The sequence below is a fragment of the Myotis daubentonii genome, chromosome 7 (assembly GCF_963259705.1).
Source record: "Myotis daubentonii chromosome 7, mMyoDau2.1, whole genome shotgun sequence".
NCBI classification, from domain to species: Eukaryota; Metazoa; Chordata; class Mammalia; order Chiroptera; family Vespertilionidae; genus Myotis; species Myotis daubentonii.
In genome coordinates, this window is record NC_081846.1 from 22,127,664 (window position 1) to 22,149,482 (window position 21,819).

Below are 21,819 nucleotides of genomic sequence, written 5' to 3' on the forward strand. Positions count from 1 at the left end.
AAATCCAAGATCCATTTTTTTCTTTAAATAATAAATCTATCTTTAAATAATCACAGGAGCATTTGTGCATAAATGGCTCTTTGCTCTGATATTTAATTCCACTAAAATCACAGAATAGAGGTGCCTCGTTAGCGCAGTAGGTAGCGCGTCAGTCTCATAAAATCACAGAATAGAGCTGTTTAAAGCAGCGGTCGCCAACCTTTAGGACCTCACGGACCACCGGTTGGTGACTGATGGTTTAAAGGACATGAACACCTAAGAATGGGAAGAATAGGAAAAAAGACTATGGCCTCAAAATCCTGGAATTTGAAAGTAGATGGGTGACAGACCTGAGAAAGCCAAAGTCAAATCCTAAGCCATAATGGAAAAATTGAGAACCATCCAATTTATATCACCAAAATTTCAAAAGACATACAACTTGGAAATACCAGGTACCTCTGAAACTAGAGGCTAAGTACGGGATAAAAATAATGATTAGATGAAAGTTATTTGAGAAACAGACTCCTAGGATCCACTTTACCCCACTTGATGCCGCTAGAATAACTAAAGTCTGGAACTTTATTCTGTGGAGAGGGTAAAACAGTTTCTGGATAGAGTGTGCCAGGCAAAGGGGAGGCTATGAGTACCACACTGAAAATAGGAGTAGGTAACAGCCTGCATACTGAAGGATGTGCATATCCTCCTCCTCAGTCCTATCCTTATACTTGCCTTTCAGAACTCTGGCAGCCATATCTTTTATCTCTAGGCAAAGGAAAGAGATTAGAAAACTCTTTAGGAATCTGACCAGCCAAAAGACAGGAGAAAATATTAACATCATCCCCATACAGTCCCATCCTGTAAAATTCAAAAGTTGACTAGCCCAGTGATTCATGTGTTCAGAGTGTCCAATCATTTATTTAGTCCCCTATTCTTAACCATAAGCTGACAATCAAGTATTACTAGATATCCGAGGAAAGCCTCTAATAAGAAATATAAAAACCATAATAAACATAGTACAGAGCAATCTGGAAAAGATGGAATCTATTCAGCTATAGTAAACTTGAAATAAACAAACAAATGAACTATATTTAATATTCTCAGAGAATTGAGATGGTATTGTTTCCAAACCAAAACAAACAAAAAATTACAAAAAAGGAACATTCACAAAACAAATCAGTTAAAAAAAAAATAAATATAGAAATAAAACACTCAAAAGAAGTTTTGAAGTTGGAGATAAGGTTGGAAAAACTTTCTAGAGGTAGAGTAAAATGACAAGAGCAAAACAAGAGATAAGAAAATTAAAAGGACTATACTAGAAAGTCTGGATAATATGAGTTTCAAAAGAGAAGAGAAAGAGTGGAAGGGAGGAAATCAGTGAAAATTTCTTAGAATTCAAGGATACATTTCTAGATTAAAATGATTCATCAAATGCCTTGCAAAACGGATGAAACAGACCCACATCAAGGCACATCACTGTGAAACTTCATTACAGCAAAAACAAAGAGAATATACTATTAGCTTTCAGAGAAAAAGAGGTCACATAAGGATAAAGAAAGAACAGCTTTAGATTTTTCACACAGCGACCCTGCAAACAAGACTTCTCCCATTGCCCAGTAGCATGAAGTTGGCGGGAAACAATCTTTTCACAATGACTGCAAACCTGGAATTCTATATTTAGCCAGACTACTAATAAAATACTACAGTAGAATAAAACTTGCAAGGTTTCAAAAAAAAAAAACTTAAGTCATATCCCCTCTATTTCAAGAAAACTACTTGGGGGTGCTCTCTATCAAAGTACAAATAAATCAAGAAAGAGGAAGAGTGAGACATAGGCAATGGGAGATTCAAAGAGAGGAAAGAATCAGACAGAACTCCGAGGAGAATGATTAGGGTGATCTTAGGATGGTTGTGCATGGATGTAGAGGGAAACCAGTCCAGATTGGAGCAATAGGATTCGACATGGACATCACCACCACCATAATACCATCTTTTTTAATTTGAGAGTAGAATGCCTGGGTGAGCTTAGCTTGAATTCTTATTTTAATAGTCTCAACCATGTCCCAAATTCTTGCTCTTTCCTGCATATCATGGTGTCTAGACCAGTCTTTCTCATTTTATACTATCAAAATGTTTTGCTTTGATCTATTTCTGAGAGTTGGAGGAAGACCTCAATAATCTTAGAAACAGAAAATACAGACTTAGCTCACTTCCTGTGGTTGCATGTCCCTGTGGCCTTGCAGCACCTGGTTCATATATTAGTTCTGCCAAATACCATAACTACGGTGAACCCTACTCTTCTGAATACTCGCTCATAACTGCCCACTGATTTTCACAGAGTGAGCTCTTGTAAATTCATGGGGAAACTGAAGCCACCTTATTTTCTCCCAGGAGTCTTACTTAACAGTGGGAGTACTGCTCTTCATATAAATGGATTACAGATAGACTGTCCCTGCTATTTAACTTTTTCGAAATTAAAAAATGTATATTGTTTAGGAATATGGATACAGTAAATACTGTGTTTTGTTTTTGTTTTGTTTTTTTTTTAAAGCAAACTACTGATGAATACAAATGTTAGAATCGTGGTTTCTTTTAGAGGGAGGAGGAAAGAAGGGGAATCCAGGTATCTTTTAAGAGTCTATTTCTTTACCTGGGAGGTGTTCAAATTTGTTATTGTTATTAAAAATAAATTTTACATGCTTTTCTCTGTGTGATTCATTTCACCATTAAAAAAAAGTAATTAAAATAATCTCCATACCTTGAAGACTTAACTCTGTAGCTCTTTTGAGGTCATCATCTTCTTTCTGTTCCCAGGCCTCCTAAAAAGACAAGAATAAAACTAAGGCTCTTAAAGAGGTACTGATTAAACTTATTTAGTGATGATAAAAATCAGTTGCTTGCCGAAACCGGTTTGGCTCAGTGGATAGAGCGTCGGCCTGCGGACTGAGGGGTCCCAGGTTCGATTCCGGTCAAGGGCATGTACCTGGGTTGCGGGCACATCACCAGTGGGGGGTGTGCAGGAGGCAGCTGATCGATGTTTCTCTCTCATCGATGTTTCTAGCTCTCTGTCTCTCTCCCTTCCTCTCTGTAAAAAATCAATAAAAAAAAATATAAAAAAAATCAGTTGCTCTAGAAATATTGTTAATAATATGTTACATGATTTCATAGATGTTTGGAACATGACCTATTGAAGGATGTGGAAAAGTTCTTTACTTTTTCCTACACTGTCCTCCTAAAACAAAACCTGGGGGATTAAAAAAGCTTAAATGCTATCTCTTCTAGTCAGTGAAATTTGGTTTGCTAACCAAAAGCCATTCAATGTGACATTTTGATATAATCCCCTTTCTTCTTACATGTACGAGATACCTGGCATACAGCAGATACTTAGCAAATTGCTCTCTTTACTCTCCCCTGATTTACAGTGTTTGTTCATTTCCTGGTATAAGTGCTCCCACAATGGCCAATTTTAAGCTACCAACATGAGACTGAATGCAGTGTTGGAAAGAGGTGTGTACAAGTTGGCTTTCCTGAGCTAAGAGTGAGTTGGCTGTAGCACACCACTGACCAGAAATCTATGACAGCAGGATAAACAATATTTCCACATGATATTATTCATAGATTTCTATTTCTGTTCTTGCTGAAGAAACCAAGACACATAATAGACGCTTGGTAAGTACTAAATGAATACTATTGACTGTTACTTTTCTAATAAATCTAAGGTTCTCTTAGAGAACAATTAGTACCTCTGAAAATGTCTCAATTAGGGGACTAATTATAAAAAGAAATAGTGAAATGCTGACTATAAAAAAATTTCCCTCTCATCTTTAGAGAAAAGATAATTTATAAACAATGAATGAATAAAAAATATAATTTAAGCAGAATTATTTTATACTTTCCTTAAATCTGAACTTGTTTTTAAAGTTACTAAAATATGAGAAGCTCAGAATGAACTATTCTGCATTATAGTACTTGTAGCAATAAATACTGTATTCAAGAAAGCAATAAATATTTCCTAAGAGAAAATAAGATTACTTAAAAATTATCCAAACACATAAAGTCTATGCTGAAACCAGAAAGAGAATCTTTTAGTTCTCAATAGAATAATGCAAGTAGACTAAACTAAAGAAACTTCATCTTATAATCCTACCCTCACACCTGAAAAAAACACAGGGTGGGGCAAAAGTAGGTTTACAGTTTTGAGTACGTGAAACAGTTCATTCTTGTACTAGTATTTATTAGTTATTGTATTATTTTTCATATGAACAACCATAAACTTCTTTTGCCCCGTCCTGTAAGTCAGTTTTAATGAGCTCAGCTGATAAGAAATACTACAAGGTACTACTATTAAGAAATCAGACATTGCCCTGGCTGGGAGGCTCAGTCAGCTGGAGTGTTGTACCATTGGGGTGTGTAAGGGAGGCAATCAATCTATGTTTGTCTCTCTCTAAAAAATCCATAAACATATCCTTAGATGAAGATAAAGAAAAGAAAGAAAGAAATCAGGCCTTGGTCTTTTACATTAAAAATAAGTTTTCTAAAACAAATGATCTATATTATTTATAAAATAGTTTGACATGTATACATCTTGATGACAAGGTAGCTAGTGAGGAACTATTTATAAATAAAAGAATACAGAACAGCTGGTTTTGAAAGGGTTTTAAAATAGCAGCCCTCAACCTTGGCTGCACAGTAAAATCAAGGGATGCAGCTAAAAGAAAAAAATTCTTATTATTTTTTAAAAAAAGAAAACTAAGAAATCTAGATGCCCAGATCAATTACTTCAGAATTTGAGAGGCAGAATAAGCTAGGCATCAGTATTTTTTAAAACTCCCAGGTTAATATTACCTGTGCAGTTAAGCTTAAGATCCACTGTTTTAGAGAAATTAGGTTTCTTATTTAATAATTTCTTAAAATATGTTTTTGATTTTAGAGAGAGAGGAAAAGAGAGGGATAGAGAGATAGAAACATCAATAAGAAAAAAACATATATTGACTGCCTCCTGCATGCCCTATATCGGAGATCGAGTCCACAACCCAGGCACGTGCCCTGACCAGAATTGAACCGGTGACCTCTTGGTTTATGGATTGACAATCAACCACTGAGTCACACCAGCCAGGCGAAATTAGATTTCTTAATCTGACTGTTTGTAAACATTAAAAATATTCACTCATTCTAGGGAGTCTTGGTAAATTTTTATTAATCACATGGCTTGGATTGCATAGGGTTACAAAAGCATGAAAACAACACTTTTTAGTCAGATACCTTGATTACTGCCACAGTGCAAATCAGACAGCTTTGGCAAATATAAAGAACTAAAAATTAAAGAACAGAATCTATAATAATAAAAGCATAATATGCTAATTAGACCAGATGACCTTCCGGACGAAGCCGGGGCTGTGAGGGAAGCCCGGGTCCCAGGTGCCAGAGGGAAGCTGGTGCTGGCAGCCAGGGGAAGGCCTACTCTTGCACAAATTTTGTGTATCGGGCCTCTACTATATATAAAGAGCAGATAAATGTTAGTCTATGACTAAAATCTAAATTTCAGATAATATTCCTAAGAATTTTATGTCAAACAATTTATAGGAAAGGACTCATATTGTGAGAAAATGGCCAAAACAAATACTTTGCCTTAAAATATTAATGATAAAATCATAGTGTTATACTGGCTGTTTCCACATCTTGCAAAATAAGGTTGCATTGGGATAATCTCTAGTGACCCATCTTGCTTTAGCATGCAATGAATTATTGTAATGGAAGGTAACCAATATATTTTGTTGCATTTGGATTTTCAAAAACAGAAAAATCACCAAAGTTTCTGTTTCAAAACCAATGCAAAGCCCCAAAGTTTTTATTTTGTTTTGGTGGATCAATGACATTGTATTCAAATCACCTGGAACAATGCCTGACACATCATAAATGCTTATAACATGTTGGTTATTATTATTATTACTAGTAGCCTGGTGCACAAAATTTTGTGCACTTGGGGGTGGGGGGGTGAGGGGTGGGGTCAGACCCCTCAGCCTGACCTGCATCCTCTGTCATGTTCTGGGACCCCAGCCGCTCCTGGCCTAGGCACAGGCCTACAGGCTTGGGGCGGCCTGGCTCCCGAGGCCCCATTTTATCAAGAGAACAAAGTCGGCGTTAGTTACAGCCCTCACTGAACCCAGTAGAGTGCATCTGTGCATACAACTGCCTCGTTCATGTGCCTGCTTCACCCTACTGAATTACTAACATCTTGAGGACATAGCTCTGTCTTATCCTGCTTCAACTTCAGTGCCTGTCCTGGTGCCAGGGACCTGAGAGGGTTTGCTGAGTGAGTGAGTGAATAATGAGTGAGTGAATGAGTGAATGAATGAGCGAATAAGTGAATGAGCAAGCAGCTATGGGGCGCTTGCGGCCAGCTGCCTGAACGCCCACCCCAGGAAGTTCCCGCCCTGCTCCCAGCAGCCCAACGCCCCTCTCCCAGCTGCATAGTTCGTGCCAGGCAAAGGCGGCCCGGGTTCTCCACTTTTGCCCTGCCACCTGGCTCTTGCCTGCCGCCTGGGTTTCAGATCACCGTCAGCGGCAGGCAGCTTCTTCCGTCCTTCCCCTTTCGCCTCCCAGCATTGCGCCTATGTATGCAAATTAACCACCATCTTTGTTGGCAGTTAATGTGCATATAGCTTTTTTTTTTTTTTTAAACTTTATTTCAGATAAAATTAGTATTTCCATAATTTAGGATAAGCAGACACACTTCCTTGAGACCATTATATTAGGTAATTGTGATTTCCATGAATAAAGTTAGTATCATGTGAGTATTTGCCTACATGCTTGTTGGAAGCTTCTGTAGCATTTTCTTGGTAGGAATTCCAGTTTTTCTGAATTCTTCCCTTTCCTTCAGGTATTCCATTTTACATTCTTCATAAAAAGCAGGATCAGTATAGTAAGAGGTTAGACATTCTTTTAATGCAGAATTTTCTTTCCGGCATTTTACTACCATAAGCATTCCAGACTCCTTGCAACATTTGGTAAAATCTTGAACTTGTTCAGAACATCTCTCTCGGGCCTTTTCTCTCATTATTTTAGGGATCAAAACATCTTTTTCAACATGCCTGAGATGCTGATCTGCCGGGTCGAGCGCCATCTCGGCGATGGAGGAACGCAGCCGCGAGGCCACGCCCTGCATATCGCCTTGATTAGCCAATGGGAAGCGTAGCAAAAGTACGGTCAATTACCATGTTTGTCTATTATTTGATTAGATTACTAGTGCCCCAGTGCACAGGTTCGTGCACATTGAGGGGCAGGACTGGGTGAGACTCGCCCTGAAGCCAACCTCCTGTGGTCCCTCCCTTCCCCTCCCTGGCAGGCCGCACCTGGGGCGGTGCCGTGGCAAGAAGGGCATCTGTGGAGTGAGTGGGGTACCTCCAGCAGGTGGGGTCCCTTGGCCTGGCCTGAAGGCATTGGGCTGCAACCAGCTCTCTGACATCCCCTGAGGGGTCCTGGATTGTGAAAGGGCGGTTCTTGGGTGATACACCCTGGAATCGGGGTGTGTCACCTGAGAACCGCAGCTGCCAAGTCACCGCAGCTTGGCAGCTCCTATGTTCAGCATCTTCCCCCTGGTAGTCATTGCACATCATAGCTACTGGTCAGACAGTCGCTTAGCCTTTTATATATGTAGATTATTACTACTACTACTACTACTACTACTACTACTACTACTACTACTACTACTACTCCATTTCTTTGGAAAGATAAAGGATGGAGAAAGTAGCAATATAAATCTTACTTGCTCCTGGAGGCTCTGAGCCAAGGCCTGCTGAAGCTCTTGCTCTTCCCTTTCGCGGTCCACATCACACTGCTGAAGCCAATCAACCTCTCCTTGAGGTCCTTCTGGGGTTTTGTTTTCTTTATTCTCATCACAGTCTTTAGTTATCTCAGTAAAACTGGCTGGATCTGAGGAAGCAGAACAAAACATAACTGGGAAATCCTCTCTAATAAACTGAAATCTCTGGACCAGAGTGACATCTACTGTTCAGAGAGTAATTTACCTCAATCTCACACATAGCTTGCTTGGGATATACAATTTCATCTTACTACATGTACACTAGGGTTTCTCTATCTCAAAACTATTGATATTTTGGGTGGACAATTTTGTTGTTGTTGGGGGGTGGCTGTCCTGTGCATACATCCCTGGTATCCACTTACTAGATGCCAGTAACACCCCTTTCTCTAGTTGTGACAACCAAAAATAGCTAATAATGAGCTTTCCCCATTTATTATAATGTATGTTAAATGACTGTTTTAGAATTAATAATCAAATAAGCCTTATACATATTCTGAATCAAGAGTTTCATAGTACTGGTGGTGTGGCTCAGTTGGTTGAGCATTATCCCATGCACTGAGAAGTCGCCAGTATGATTCCCAGTCATGGCACATGCTTAGGTTGTAAGCTCGATCCCTTGTAGGGAGCGTGCAGGAGGCACAGCTGATGGATGTTTCTCTCTCTCTCCTCCTCTCTCTTCAAAAATCAATAAAATCACATTAAAAAAAGAGTTCCATAAAATATGTAATAAACATCTCATGTATTGCACAAGTATATGACAACATATATGTTTAGAACATTGCCCAGGGAGATAAAAAATTAACCATCAATTTCTTTCTGTTCATGTAGACCAGGGGTGGGGAAATTCTGGCCTGCGGGCCACATAACTCTTATACATTATACAGATCCATTTCACACTTCCCATTATTTAGAAGCCATTTGTCACTATAATGATTTTGAACACAGTTGCGCCTTAACAGCTATCTTCATTAAACCTACCTGGTTCTGTGACTGTTTTAGGTTTCTCAATTTCCATAGAGTCTGGATTTTCAGGTATTTCTTGAATATCATCCTCTGCAAATCCAGTATCTGGGCTGCTGGTTGGTTTATCATCATCTTCATGACTCAGGGATGGTGAAGCTTCTCTCTTACTTATCTCTAAAACAGCTGCTAGAAGCTCTTCTTCGCTCATTCCATCAAATCCTGAGTTTTCTAATTCAGACTTATCAGGTTCTATTCTGCATGATTTTGAATCCTGAAGTAGAGAGTTACTTTTAGAGAAAACCTGAATGACTACAAATATAGCAATCTTAGAGTTTAAAGTGAGAAGTTAATTTTATTTCTAAAAAGCTTCCTTTCTTTGATGCTTTGGGTTCAGTTCTTATTCTTTGAATAAATGAATAAAATAAAAATACAAGTATATTAAAAAATAAATACACACACATATATAAAATTAAACAGTTGCATGAGATGATGCAAACTCCTAGAAAAGCTTGTATCTTCAAAGTATTAACTATCATTATGTGTCAAGATAGGAAATAATGTAGTTATGCTTTCACACACATTATTTAAACTTTTAGTTTATGTGGTTAGTCTGTTGTAAAACATTTACTCTGGTTTCATCATATTAACGATTAGTATCAAAATAAAGCAAGTAATTATTTGAGGACCAATATGTAAAAGCTTTGAAGGAAGCCCTGCCTGGGTAGTTCAGTTAGAGCATTGTCCCAATATGCAAAGGTTGCGGGGTCAATCTCTGGTCAGGGCATATACAGGAATCAACCAGTGAATGCACAAATAAGTGGAACAACAAATCGATGTTTTTTCTCTCCCTTCCTCTCTCTCTCTCTCTCTAAAAAAAAATCAATAAATAAAAATTTAAAAATAAAATAAAAGTAAAAGTAGCTTTGAAGGTTTACAGGAGAAAGTATTTTATCTAAAACATCATTTCTTAAAAGTCTCAGTCCTGTAAACAACCAAAGTGCCTATCAATGGATGAACGAGTAAAGAAGATGTAATATACATATATCTTATTCAGCCATAAAAAAGAAGAAAATCTTGACATTTTCAACAATGTGGATGGACCCTGAAGGCATTATGCTAAGTGAAACAAGTCAGACAGAGAAAGACAAATACCACAGGGTCTCACTTACTAATATATGTGGAATCTAAAAAAAATAAACAAAAAAACCCAAGTTCATAGATATAGAGAAGATTGGTGATTGCTAGATGAGGGTGGTGTATGTGTGTGTGATATATATAAAATGGGTGAAGGGGGTCAAAAGGTACAAACTTCCAGTTATAAAATAAATATGTCCTGGGATATAATGTACAGCATGGTGACTACAGTTAATAATCTTGTATTGCATATTTAAAATATATATATTTTTATTGATTTCAGAGAGGTAGGGAGAGGGAAAGAGATATAGAAACATCAATGATGAGACAGAATCATTGATCAGCTGCCTCCTTCATGCCCCCTACTGGGGATTGAGCTTGCAACCTGGGCATGTGTCCTACCTGACCAGGAATCAAACCCATGACCTCCTGGTTCATTGTTTGACGATCAACCACTGAGCCATACCAGACGGGCTGTATTGAATATTTGAAAGTTGTGAAGACAGTCAATGTTAAAAGTTCTCATCACAAGATAAAATTCGTTTGAGCCTTAGCTGGATTGGCTTGGTGGATAGAGCGTCAGCCTGAGGACTGAAGGGCCCCCAGTTCAATTCCGGTTAAGGGCACACGCCCGGGTGGCAGGCTCTCTCCCCAGAGGGGGCATGCAGGAGGCAGCCAATCGGTGATTCTTTCTCATCATTGATGTTTCTATCGTTCACTCCCTCTCCCCTCTTCTGTGAAATCAATAAAAAAAATATAAAAAAATTATTGTGGTAATTATGTATAGTGATGGATGTTAGCTAGACTTATTGTGGTAATCATTTCACAATATGTATAAATATCAAGCTCTTATATTGTACACCTGAAATGTAATATATTATTTGTAACTAGAGGCCCGGTGCACAAAAATTTGTGCACTGGGGGGGGGGGGTGTCCCTCTGCCCGGCCTTTGCCCTCTCGCAGTCTGGGACCCCTCAGGAGATAACGACCTGCTGGCTTAGGCCTGCTCCCGGGTGGCAGAGGGCAGGCCCAATCCCTAGGTGCAGCCCCTGGTCGGGCTCAGAGCAGGGCTGATTGGGGAGTTGGGGCGCTGCCCCCTGTCATGCACAGAGCAGGGCGGATCGGGAGGTTGCGATGCCACCCTCAGTCACGCTCAGGGTAGGGCCGATTGGGGGGTTGGGGCACCGCACCGTCACACTCAAGGCAGGGTCGATGGGAGGTTGTGGCACCACCCTGTCACGCACAGAGCGGGGCCAATCAGGGGGTTGGGGTGCTGCCCCCTGTCACTCATAGAGCAGGGCCCATCAGGGGGGTTGGAGCTCTGTACCCTGTCACACACACAGCAGGGCCGATCAGGGGGTTGGGGAGCTCCCCCCTGTCATGCACAGAGCAGGGCCCATCAGGGGCTTGAGGAGCTCCCCCGTCACACACAGAGTAGGGCCGATAGGGGAGTTGGAGCACCGCCCCGTTACACACAGAGCAGGGTGGATCAGGGGGTTGGGGCGCCGCACCCTGTCACACTCAGGGCAGGGCTGATGGGGAGGTTATGGCTCTACCCCATCACACACAGAGCAGGGCCCATGGGGGGTAGGGGGGGGGTTTGGGGCGCCGCACCCTGTCACACACAGAGCCGCAGGGCGATCAGGGGGTTGGGGAGCTCCCCCCTATCAGGCACAGAGCAGGGCTGATCAGGGGATTGGGGTGCCTTTCCCTGTCACGAACAGAGCAGGGTGGATAGGGAGGTTGTGGCCCCACCCCGTCACACACAGAGCCGCAGGGCGATTAGGGGGTTTGGGCGCTGCCCCGTCATGCTGATACCGGTGCCGGGAGGCCTCGCGGCTCCGCTGATCCCAGTGCTGGGAGGCATATTACCCTTTTACTATATAGGATAGAGGCCTGGTGCACGGGTGGGTGCCGGCTGGTTTGCCCTGAAGGGTGTCCTGGATCAGGGTGGGGGTCCCCACTGGGGTGCCTGGCCAGCCTGGATGAGGGGATGATGGCTGTTTGCAGCTGGTCACACACCCTTCAGGGTGGGGGTCCCCAGTGGGGTGCCTGGCCAGTATGGGGTGAGGGGCTGAGGGCTGTTTTCAGGCTGGCGCGTGACTGAAGCTCCCAATCGCTCCTTTTTTTCTTTTCTTTTTTTTTATTCTGGGCCAGCTTTAGCTCTGAGGCTTGGCTCCAGCTCTTAGGCCTCGGCTGCTGAAAGCAGGTATCTGGTTTGTTTGGGTTCTATAATCGAAACACTGTTTCAACTCCAGCTCTGAGATCCCAGGTGGCTGAAAGCAGGTTTCTGGGGTTTTGTTTAGCTTCTATATTTGTAACAATGTTTCAAACTGCAAGCTCAGAGGCCGGCAGCGGCAGGTGGGGAACGTTGGAGTCCTCTGTCACTGAAGCAAGCAAGCCTCATGTTCGCTTCAAGCTGCCTGGCTGCCGGCCGCCATCTTGGCTGGCAGTTAATTTGTATATCGCCCTGATTAGCCAATGGGAAGGGTAGCGGAGGTACGGCTAATTACCATGTTTCTCTTTTATTAGATAGGAGGATTACATCTCAATTAAAAAAGTCTCAATCCAACTTTAAACAGACTGGTTTTGTAGCTATAGAAAGCACATTCTAAAATTAGTGTTGGAGACTTTCAGTCAAGATGGCAGTGTAGGTAAACTCTGTATTTGCATTCTCCCACAACCACACTGAAGTAACAACTAAACTACAGAACAACCATCAGAACCATGCGAAATCTGGCTGAATGGAAGTGCTACAACTAGGGAATTAAAGAACAAGTCACATAGACTGATAGGATTGGAGATGTGGAATGGGCTGGTCCCACACCCACACGTGACAGATAAAAATCGGGAGGGATATCTCAGCTGCAGAGGTGCCCCCTGAGGAGTGAGGGGTCCTAGCCCCACACCAGGGCCCCCAACTCAGTGGTTCCAGTGCCAGGAAGAGAAGTTGCCATGACTTCTGGCTATAAAAATCAGCTGGGATTGAGGCTGAAGGAGAGGGAGGGCTGCTGGAGTCCCAGGCAGTTTCTCTTAAAGGGCCCACATGTAGACTTACTCAGATTCACTCCCACTTGGTAGCAGCCTGAAAAACACCAGAGACATACAGGGAGGAACTGAATTGTCTAGCATCAAGGTGAAAGCTGGAGGGGGTGGGGGGGAAGGAAAGGGAAGCTTTCTCCCAGACAGAAATGCTGGCAGCGTCCATTGTTCCTTTAATGAGCCCTCCCCACACAGAGCAGGCAGGCAGGCAGCATAACTGAGACTCCATCAACCTGGCTTACACAGTTTGCCCTGCCCTGGTTATTCCCTGAGACCCTGCTCCACCAACTAGCAGGCCCACCCAACCTGTTTCCAGTGGCTTTTCTATATGAGTGGCATGTCTTGGCTCATGCTTCAGATTTTCCTAAAATCTCTCAAATATACAACATCTGGTCTCAGTGTGCCCTATATCTCTCACTAAGTGGCTCTAGGACCAGCACTATGAATATATATCTGTAGATATAAATACGAATCTATCAGTAATTGAGTCTAAAATAAAAATAAACAAGCAGAACAGAAACAGATTCATACATACACAGAACATTTTGATGATTACCAGAAGGGAGGAGGGTTAAGAGGATGGGTGAAAAAGGTAAAGGGATTAAGAAATACAAATTGGTTGTTACAGAACAGTCATGGGGATATAAACTACAGCATAGAGAATATAGTCAATAATACTCTAATAACTATGTATGGGGTCAGGTGGGTGCGAGATTTATTGGGATGATCGCTTACTAGTAGTAAGTTATGTAATGTCTAATCACTGGGGTGTACACCTGGAACTAATATAATAATGCACATCAACTGTAACTGAAAAATAAAGAAAATGATTAAAAACCATAACAACTGGTGTTTGAACAGACCCATTAAGTTTATGATCTATCTTGTGTATTAAGTTTGCTAATGCTGGTTATAAAAGGCATTATTTGTTTGGCTACTAAGAGCTATACAAATCTTTGTCATATATTCTGATAAGAAATTACTTACCTTTTCCACATCTTCCTGCTGTTGTTCACAACCTGACATTTCACAGAATCTCTGGCTAAGGGCCACAGAGCGTTTTAGTTCATCCTCACTGTCTGAATCAAGGCTCAAAGCCAATGAGCTCTTGGATTTGAAGGGGAAATTCCTGTAATTCAAGGGAAAATAAAAAAACCTATATAAGACTGATAAACACTGTCATTATTTTTTTTGAAACACAAGTCCAAAATAAAACAAAAGCTTTTCCTATATGGAAAATAATGTAACAGAAATAAAGATATATCAAAAAGTATACTTAAACATTATTACCTTTGCCCCACTTCAAAAGAGTCATGCTTTGAAAATTAGACAGCTTTTATATTATTATATGTCAATAAACCAATCACTTTGTGCCTTTTTTCTTTTAATGATCAGCCCCAAAGAAGTTTGTTATTGTCTTTATAAAGCAAGTACAGTACTGAACGCATGCAAAGATAGCAATGAATAAATGTTTTGGACAATAGAGTATGAGAACTAATTTTTGAACTTTTAATTTATGATCCATGTACTTTAAAATTAACAGTAACATTCCACTTATCCACTTATATGTAGGTCAGACATCTGGCAACCTCTACCTTCCAAAATACAGGGATTCAAAAGTAAGAAAAAAGGTTTCTGAGGAAGGCAGCATTTCAAAGCCCATGTACTTTACTCTTTAGACAGGGACCCTTCTTTCCCAGGAAATGATGTATAAAATAATGTAGCAAGTTCATCAAGAAATGAGAGCTAAGAAATGAGAGAGAATAACCACAAATAGGGCAATAAAGACCTGTAAGTCATTTAATGTAAAGGTAAACCGTCTTGTAGAATAATGCCATCTGAGGGCATTATTATATTAAAACACAGTGCAGTAACTGATACTCATAATGTTGATTCTAAGTCATTACAATATATTTAAATTATCTTCAATATATTTTACTTAAGAATATAAAGAATTCTGTAAAGTTACAGACTATATAACCACCTAAAATGGTTAAAATTTTTTTAAGCTTTAGTTATATAAAAATTCATTTATGTGGAATATCAAATATTCTTCAATGATACTAGATAAGTAAGGTGTTACTGTGTTGGCTTCCAAGTGAGCTGAAAATGAATTAAAGGAAAAAGTGGTAAAGGTCAAAGAGCACAAACTTTCTTTGATGGAGGTTAACATAAATTCATATGCTATACTATGTAAAATATGTAAAATGGAAATTGGAAAAAAGGCATTTAATTTAACGTGAAAACTGTACATAAACATATAGAATGATGGTACCAAGAAATAAGAGGCCACAGTGGAAACCAGGAGAACTGTATAGCAATGTAGATCAAAGAAAAGAGGCAAGTGGTCAGTGATAATCCCAAACATAGTCTTTGGCTGAGAGCAGCCAGGATATCCCTGCACTTCAGCCGGAACACTTGAATAGTCTCCCATTATGTTTTCAAAAGAGTTTTTAAAAATAACTGAGAAATAGCCAATTAACCATCTTTACTTCTCAGTTCTGATTTAATGCTCACCAAGCAAAACTGAACATGTTAAATTTGTTTATCTACATGAATACTTTGCTGAATGAGGCTGACACCTGGCTATCAATATACCAGGGTCAAATGTGATGACAAAGGACACTGTAGACAATCCAATGGTATTCTGCTTCATAACTCAGCCTCTTTTAAGTTTGATCGGCATGACAGGTCTTCTAGGGCCTAATCATCCTTTATTGACCAATTCTCAAATTCTCATACCAATAGACCCTGGAGAACAGATGACCATGCCAAGTATAATGATGCTCAATGAAACCATCTCTTTCTTGAAACTACAGTGATCTGGTACATAAAGAGTGCATTCCATTAATAGTTACTATATTCACAGAAGGCAGCTTGCCTGTAGTAATGAAAAATATTCATCCTGTAAATGCATCACTTGCTCACTTTCTAAGCAGCCAAGTGGTATTGCTCATTTGTATCTTGAGAACGGGCAAGAGTATTCATATCGGTACCATTTCTAGTCATGTTAGTCATCTGGTTTTAATTGCACTGAAAAATAATTAACAGGAGGAAAAGAAGATAGCAATTCCCAAATGTCATTTTATGGTTATATAAGCCCCCCCCCAAAGCCCTTAAACAACAAAAATGTCTCTTTTCTAAAAGTATGTTGGGACATCAAATTTTTAGAAAAACTAATTTTAAAGACCAATGACAAGCATTTAGACATTTAGAATTGTCTAATCAAGAAACTGTGGTTCTAGTTTAATCATAGAGGAGGTATATTTAAAAAAAGTATTTGTGTCTCATCTTGGACAAACTTTTGGACTTAAGCAAAAAATAAAAAAATAAAACATTTGTAAAGCAGGTACATTCCAATGTGTGTTTGTTTTCTGTCTCCTTTCAGAATAGCTTCAGTTCAGTGTCTAAGACAAGAAGGCCCAGATTGGCTAGCAACAAGTAAAAAGATATTTTTGATATCTCCCATGTTATCCTTGAGGGATGGTGCTTTACACCAACATGGGTTATTTCAGCCCTTCAATCCTCAACATTCCTCATCATCAGTCAATTTCTAGAGAAGTAGGATGAAAATATTACATATTAACAGATGATTTTAAATGTTTTAGAACAAAATCTTGAGACGATCATCTCAAATTGCTTCACTGTTAAAAACTTGTTTTACCCCAGATTATAGTTTAAAGCAGAATCAAGAAAATTCCAAAGTATAGTAATACAGAGCACTTATCATGCAGAAAGAGAAACAATAAAGAAAAGGGGAGGGAATAATTTTGGAAATTAGGGTAAGCCAAATCCTTAAAAATACAAATTTTGGGTACACAAGACATATAACTCACTTTGAAGGTGTAGAAGGGCTGGTGATGCAGGAATTCACCATTTGAGAGGCTTTCAATGGTCTAGAACTATCAGAAAATTAGAAAATATATAATGTATACAATTATATTATTAAAAAAATATATTTAATTTACAAAATGAATTATTCTGAACTATAGACCCATATCTATCCTCTTGAAAAGCAAATAATTATACTACTTTTACTAGCAATAGAGGCCAAAGGAGAAAACAAAATACTATCTCTGGCCCAGCTGGTGTGGCTCAGGGTTTGAGCATCAACCTATGAATCAGGAGATCATCGTTTGATTCCTAGTCAGGGTACATGCCCAGGTTTTAGGCTCGATCCACAGTAGGGGGTGTGCAGGAGGCAGCTGATCAATGATTCTCATTATTATTATTATTTTTTTTTAAATATGGAACGCTTCACGAATTTGCGTGTCATCCTTGTGCAGGGGCCATGCTAATCTTCTCTGTATCGTTCCAATTTTAGTATATGTGCTGCCGAAGCGAGCACTGATTCTCATTATTGATGTTTCTCTCTCTCCCTCTCCCTTCCTCTGGGGGCGGGGCGGGGGGGAGGGGAGATTACACACACACACACACACACATATGTATTAGAGGCCTGGTGCATGACATTCATGCACTTGTGGGGTGGGGCGTCTCTCAGCCAGGCCTGCACCCTCTCGTAGTTGGACATCCTCTGAGGAGTCCTTAGCACTGCTAGGGAAGCAGGAGCCTTGCGGAGGCGGGACAGGCTCCTGACGCAGCCACTGTGCTCACCAGCCATGAGCCCGCTGGCGAGCCCAGCTTCTGGCTGAGTGATGCTTCCCCTGTGGGAGCACACTGACCACCAAGGGGCAGCTCCTGCATTGAGCATCTGGTCAGTGCGCGTCATAGTGACCGGTCTTTCTGCCATTCAGTCGATTTGCATATTAGCCTTTTATTATATAGGATATAAATATATATATAAAATACTACCTCTGGCCTTTCCTTGATCTAATGACCTAAATAAACAGCATTGGAAACAAAGTCAAATGTAAATGAAGTCAAATGTAACGCATATGAACAACTTGGGAAAAATTATCTTGTCCCAGTTCTTTACTTTTAAGCAATAAAATAGTAATAGCTCTCATTTTTTGAGGACTTACTAGATGTCAGCCACTGGAGTAAGAATGCGTGTGTTTCACAGCATTTAACGTTCACAACCACCCAATTATTTTCCCTACAGCTAAGTCAAGGAATTTGTCCAAAGTCTTAAAGCTATTAAATTACAGAGTCAGATAGCCTGTTTTCAGGCCTGGTATGATTCATAAAGAGCCTACATTGATAGGTTGATATAGTACTACTGCCAGCCAGAAAGAGTAACAATTCTACCAGCAGAAGGCAGTTGAATCAAGTAAAAAAAACGAACAAAAACAAACAAAACAAAAAACACACCCACAAAACCCACATCTACTCCAAAGAAAGGCCATAAGACAAAATCCAGAAACATTAAGAATCTCTGGAACAGGTTTTATTAGTCTATCCATTAAGGTCTTTAATATATACTTATAAGATGTAGTATACATTTCAATTATTAAACCAAGGAGAAAGACATTTTTACGAAACAGTATCAATTCACATTAGCAAATGTTCATCCACTTTCTGAAATGTCTTTTATTCCACTTTAGCCAAGAAATCTAGCTTTTCCGGTGTACTAACCATATGACTTTAAGAAAATTACTTAATCTCCTTGGGTCTCCTCTGTAAAATTAAGAGTTTAGACAAAATCTCTAAAGTCCTTTTCAACTCTAAAGTCCTAAACTTTATGACTCTCTCAAACTAGAGTCCAAGTATAAAAAGGATCTACATTATATGGTTCCAAAGTAATACAAGTATGCAGAAGAAAGAGCAGTATTCAGAAAGTCTTAAGGTTTTTCTTGCATTTTATGATGAAGCAAAATTAAAGGTTACTTCTTTTCTCATGTAAAAATTTCTAGGAGCCACTGAAGTTCTTTACTTCCACTGGTAATAATACATTTATGAAGACAAAATCTATTTTTGGGGCCCCAGCATAACATTCAATATAGTGTTTCCCAAATTTCCATATCCCAAAGAGCCAGAAAGGCTTTTGGTAAAAATATTGATTCCCAAGTCCTATCTTAGAACTAATGAAACAGAACTTCTAAGGAACACAGGAGTCAGTATTTTATGTTCAGATAATGCATATGAGCATGCAAATTAAGTTTATATTCCTAACATATATCACACTGTGTTCTAGTGATCTAAAATCATTAAGAGTTATTACCTAAAGAGGTAACTTTTTATGAAAGGCAACTAATGTACTTGGAAAATTTTTGAATAAGCACTTTATTACTTCAATTGATTACAATTACTTCAATCAGGCAGTAATTTAACACAAAATCTCCAAATAAAGCAAAATTAAAATTTCCTTCTTGGTCTGATTTTACCTGGGAGCTGTGTTATCTAGCTTAGTCATTCTTTTGATCAGACACTACAGGCTTTCTACATTATTATTATTATTATTATTATTATTATTATTATTATTATTTTAAGCCTTTCTACTTTAAAAGCAAAGGCAAAGAAATTCTCTCTTAAGGACTTACATTGCCATATGCGCACTCCAACCGAGAGTGAAGGGTGGTTTTGTACTTTCAGTGCAATGAGATGACAGGGTCAAGTATCTTGGAATGATGACTTGCTGCCCAATCTTGTTGTTAAGTGAGAGAGTAATATTGAAGCTATATCGCTTCAAATGAAGAATGAGGATCCTGAAAACAGGAGACGATGATGTCACTAGTTTGTACATAATAAAGGTAGCTCTGTTATGCGTGAAAAAAGATCACAGCAACTAGCCATGTTAAATAGCTCTTGATTTAAAGAATACATTTGATCAAACTAAAGATTTGGCCAAAGAACATTTACTGCATATCTGCTATGTGCTAGGCACTGTGTTAAGTAGTAAGAATAGAAATAAAAATAAAACAGTGGCATTGGGTGGATTTAGGTGAAATACTTACAATGTTCCTAGAAAAACAAAATATACACAAAAAAACCCCACATCAGGCAAGAAAGCTGTATTTTTAAATGCTAATACTGATAACTGGGTTAAATTCTTAAATTCAATGTTATATAGTTTTAAAAAAATAGGTGTTATATAACCACTGATAATTTTAATTAAAGCATTAAACAGCCCTATGTTGGATGGTAAACACTGGTTTTTGACAAGCTGATTTTTTTTCCTTGTTCATCCTTACCTGAGGATATTTTTTCCATTGATTTTTAGAAAGAGTGGAAAGGAAGAGGAGAGACATAGAAAGAGAGAAACACTGATGTGAGAGACACACTGACTGGTTGCCTCCCACACGCACCCTGACAGGGGCGGGGGATCGAGCCTGCAACCAAGATACGTGCCCTTGACCAGAATGGAGTCCAGGACCCTCAAGTCCACAGGCTTACGCTCTAACCATTGTGCAATCGGCTAGGGTAACAAGATAAGTTTTGATAAGAAGCGAGCTTATTTCATTAGAACTTTCTGTGAAAAAAGCTAAGGCAAACAGAAAAATTTTCTCTACTTAAAAGTTCTACAAAATTTCATGGCACATCTGGTTTGTGGGTCTGAAAAGGCTTTTAGATCTGTAAAAACACTTCTTAATTGCTACTGTGACAACCTTTCATCTCTAATACAGAACATAATCTTTGCTTGATGGACTAGATATAGTTCATAGTGCACAAGAACACTTTAACAAGTGAATTTCAGAACTTTATGGGAATAAACATCAATTCTGCAAAAATAATGTCTGATTTATGGAAAACAGTTTCATTTCTTACCATATACATATACCTTCATCACAGAAGCCACGAACTGAAAAATCTGTAAATTAAAGTTATCAACTGTATTTTTCTTTTAAAAGTATGCTAGAATCCTAAGCTTCACATTCACAACTTGAGAAAACACAAGGATACAACTGATGTGAAGAAATTGTCTAATTTGCTGACAATTAGAAATGTAAGCATTCAGAAGTCTAACTGCAATACAAAACTATTATGAGATGTCAAATATTTTGACTAACTCTTCAAATAATCACACCAAAATAAAAGGCAATATGAAAGACAGATGATACAGTTAAAAATCACTGATTTACAAAGATGAAGTAGACTAGAAATGAACAGATTTTTTAAAATTTTTTTAAGTACATTAGAAAGATATTTTTATTGATTTCAGAGAGGAAGGGAGGGAGAGATAGAAACATCAATGATGAGAGAGAACCACTGATCAGCTGCCTCCTGCATGCCACCCACCAAGGATTGAGCCAACAACCCGGGCATGTGCCCTGACTGGGGATCGAACTGTGACCTCCTGGTTCATAGGTTGATGCTCAACTACTGAACCACACCAGCCAGGTAGATTTGTTAAAGATACCAGACCCTTCAAAAATAGTAGTTGACTGGCTTTAATAGTAAAATGAACAAAAACAAAAAAAGTACAATATTAAGACTTATGATACAAAGGCTTCTATTTCATGTAAGTTTGGAATAAATTAACCTTTAACATATGTGACCTACCAGAAAGAAAAAAAACTAAGAAGATAAATTCCCCTCAGTATTTTTTTCTACCAATTGAAAGACCATATAGCTAGACAGCTAGAAAGGGAATACATTCAGGTTGCCAGGTCAAACAAGTATTTTTAATTGTACACCGGTTTCATTCACTAATGACAGCTGGTAATAATCTTTTGCCTTAATATTTGTCCCCTCCCACCCTCCTGCCTTAAGACACTCACAAATAGCAAAGAACAAATTCTTTGTTATGATTTAGAAAGTCATTTCTTTAAAAAATATTTCATTTTCTAGAAAGGAGCAAAAGAACTAGGCTCTAGGGCAGTGATGGAGAACCTATGTCATGCGTGTCAGAGATGACACGCGAACTCATTATTTTGGTTGATTTTTCTTTGTTAAATGGCATTTAAATATATAAATAAATACCAAAAATATAAATCTTTGTTTTACTATGGTTGCAAGTATCAAAAAATTTCTATATGTGACAC

General features: G+C 39.1%; 2 protein-coding genes and 1 non-coding gene across 10 annotated transcripts in view; all 3 read right to left on the minus strand.

Moving 5' to 3' along the window:
- USP37 (ubiquitin specific peptidase 37) overlaps window positions 1-21,819 on the minus strand; it is an 81,801-nt gene that overhangs the window by 8,107 nt on the left and 51,875 nt on the right. For 6 of the 8 annotated variants that reach the window (XM_059703130.1, XM_059703128.1, XM_059703131.1 and 3 more), the window contains 6 exons: window positions 19,378-19,542; window positions 16,774-16,839; window positions 13,925-14,066; window positions 8,777-9,032; window positions 7,742-7,908; window positions 2,735-2,795 (listed from right to left, as the gene is read on the minus strand). In XM_059703130.1, the coding sequence (XP_059559113.1) occupies window positions 2,735-2,795; window positions 7,742-7,908; window positions 8,777-9,032; window positions 13,925-14,066; window positions 16,774-16,839; window positions 19,378-19,542 (857 nt within the window). The remainder of the gene's footprint in view (window positions 1-2,734; window positions 2,796-7,741; window positions 7,909-8,776; window positions 9,033-13,924; window positions 14,067-16,773; window positions 16,840-19,377; window positions 19,543-21,819) is intronic. The other 2 variants (XM_059703129.1, XM_059703132.1) reach the window with 2 other exon arrangements.
- LOC132238233 (COX assembly mitochondrial protein homolog) lies at window positions 6,645-7,130 on the minus strand. Its single transcript, XM_059703144.1, has one exon. The coding sequence runs from the start codon at window positions 7,097-7,099 to the stop codon at window positions 6,779-6,781; it is 321 nt and encodes a 106-aa protein (XP_059559127.1). The 5' UTR covers window positions 7,100-7,130; the 3' UTR covers window positions 6,645-6,778.
- On the minus strand, window positions 17,179-17,285 carry LOC132238899 (U6 spliceosomal RNA). Its single transcript, XR_009453875.1, has one exon. It is a non-coding gene; the product is annotated as a U6 spliceosomal RNA (small nuclear RNA).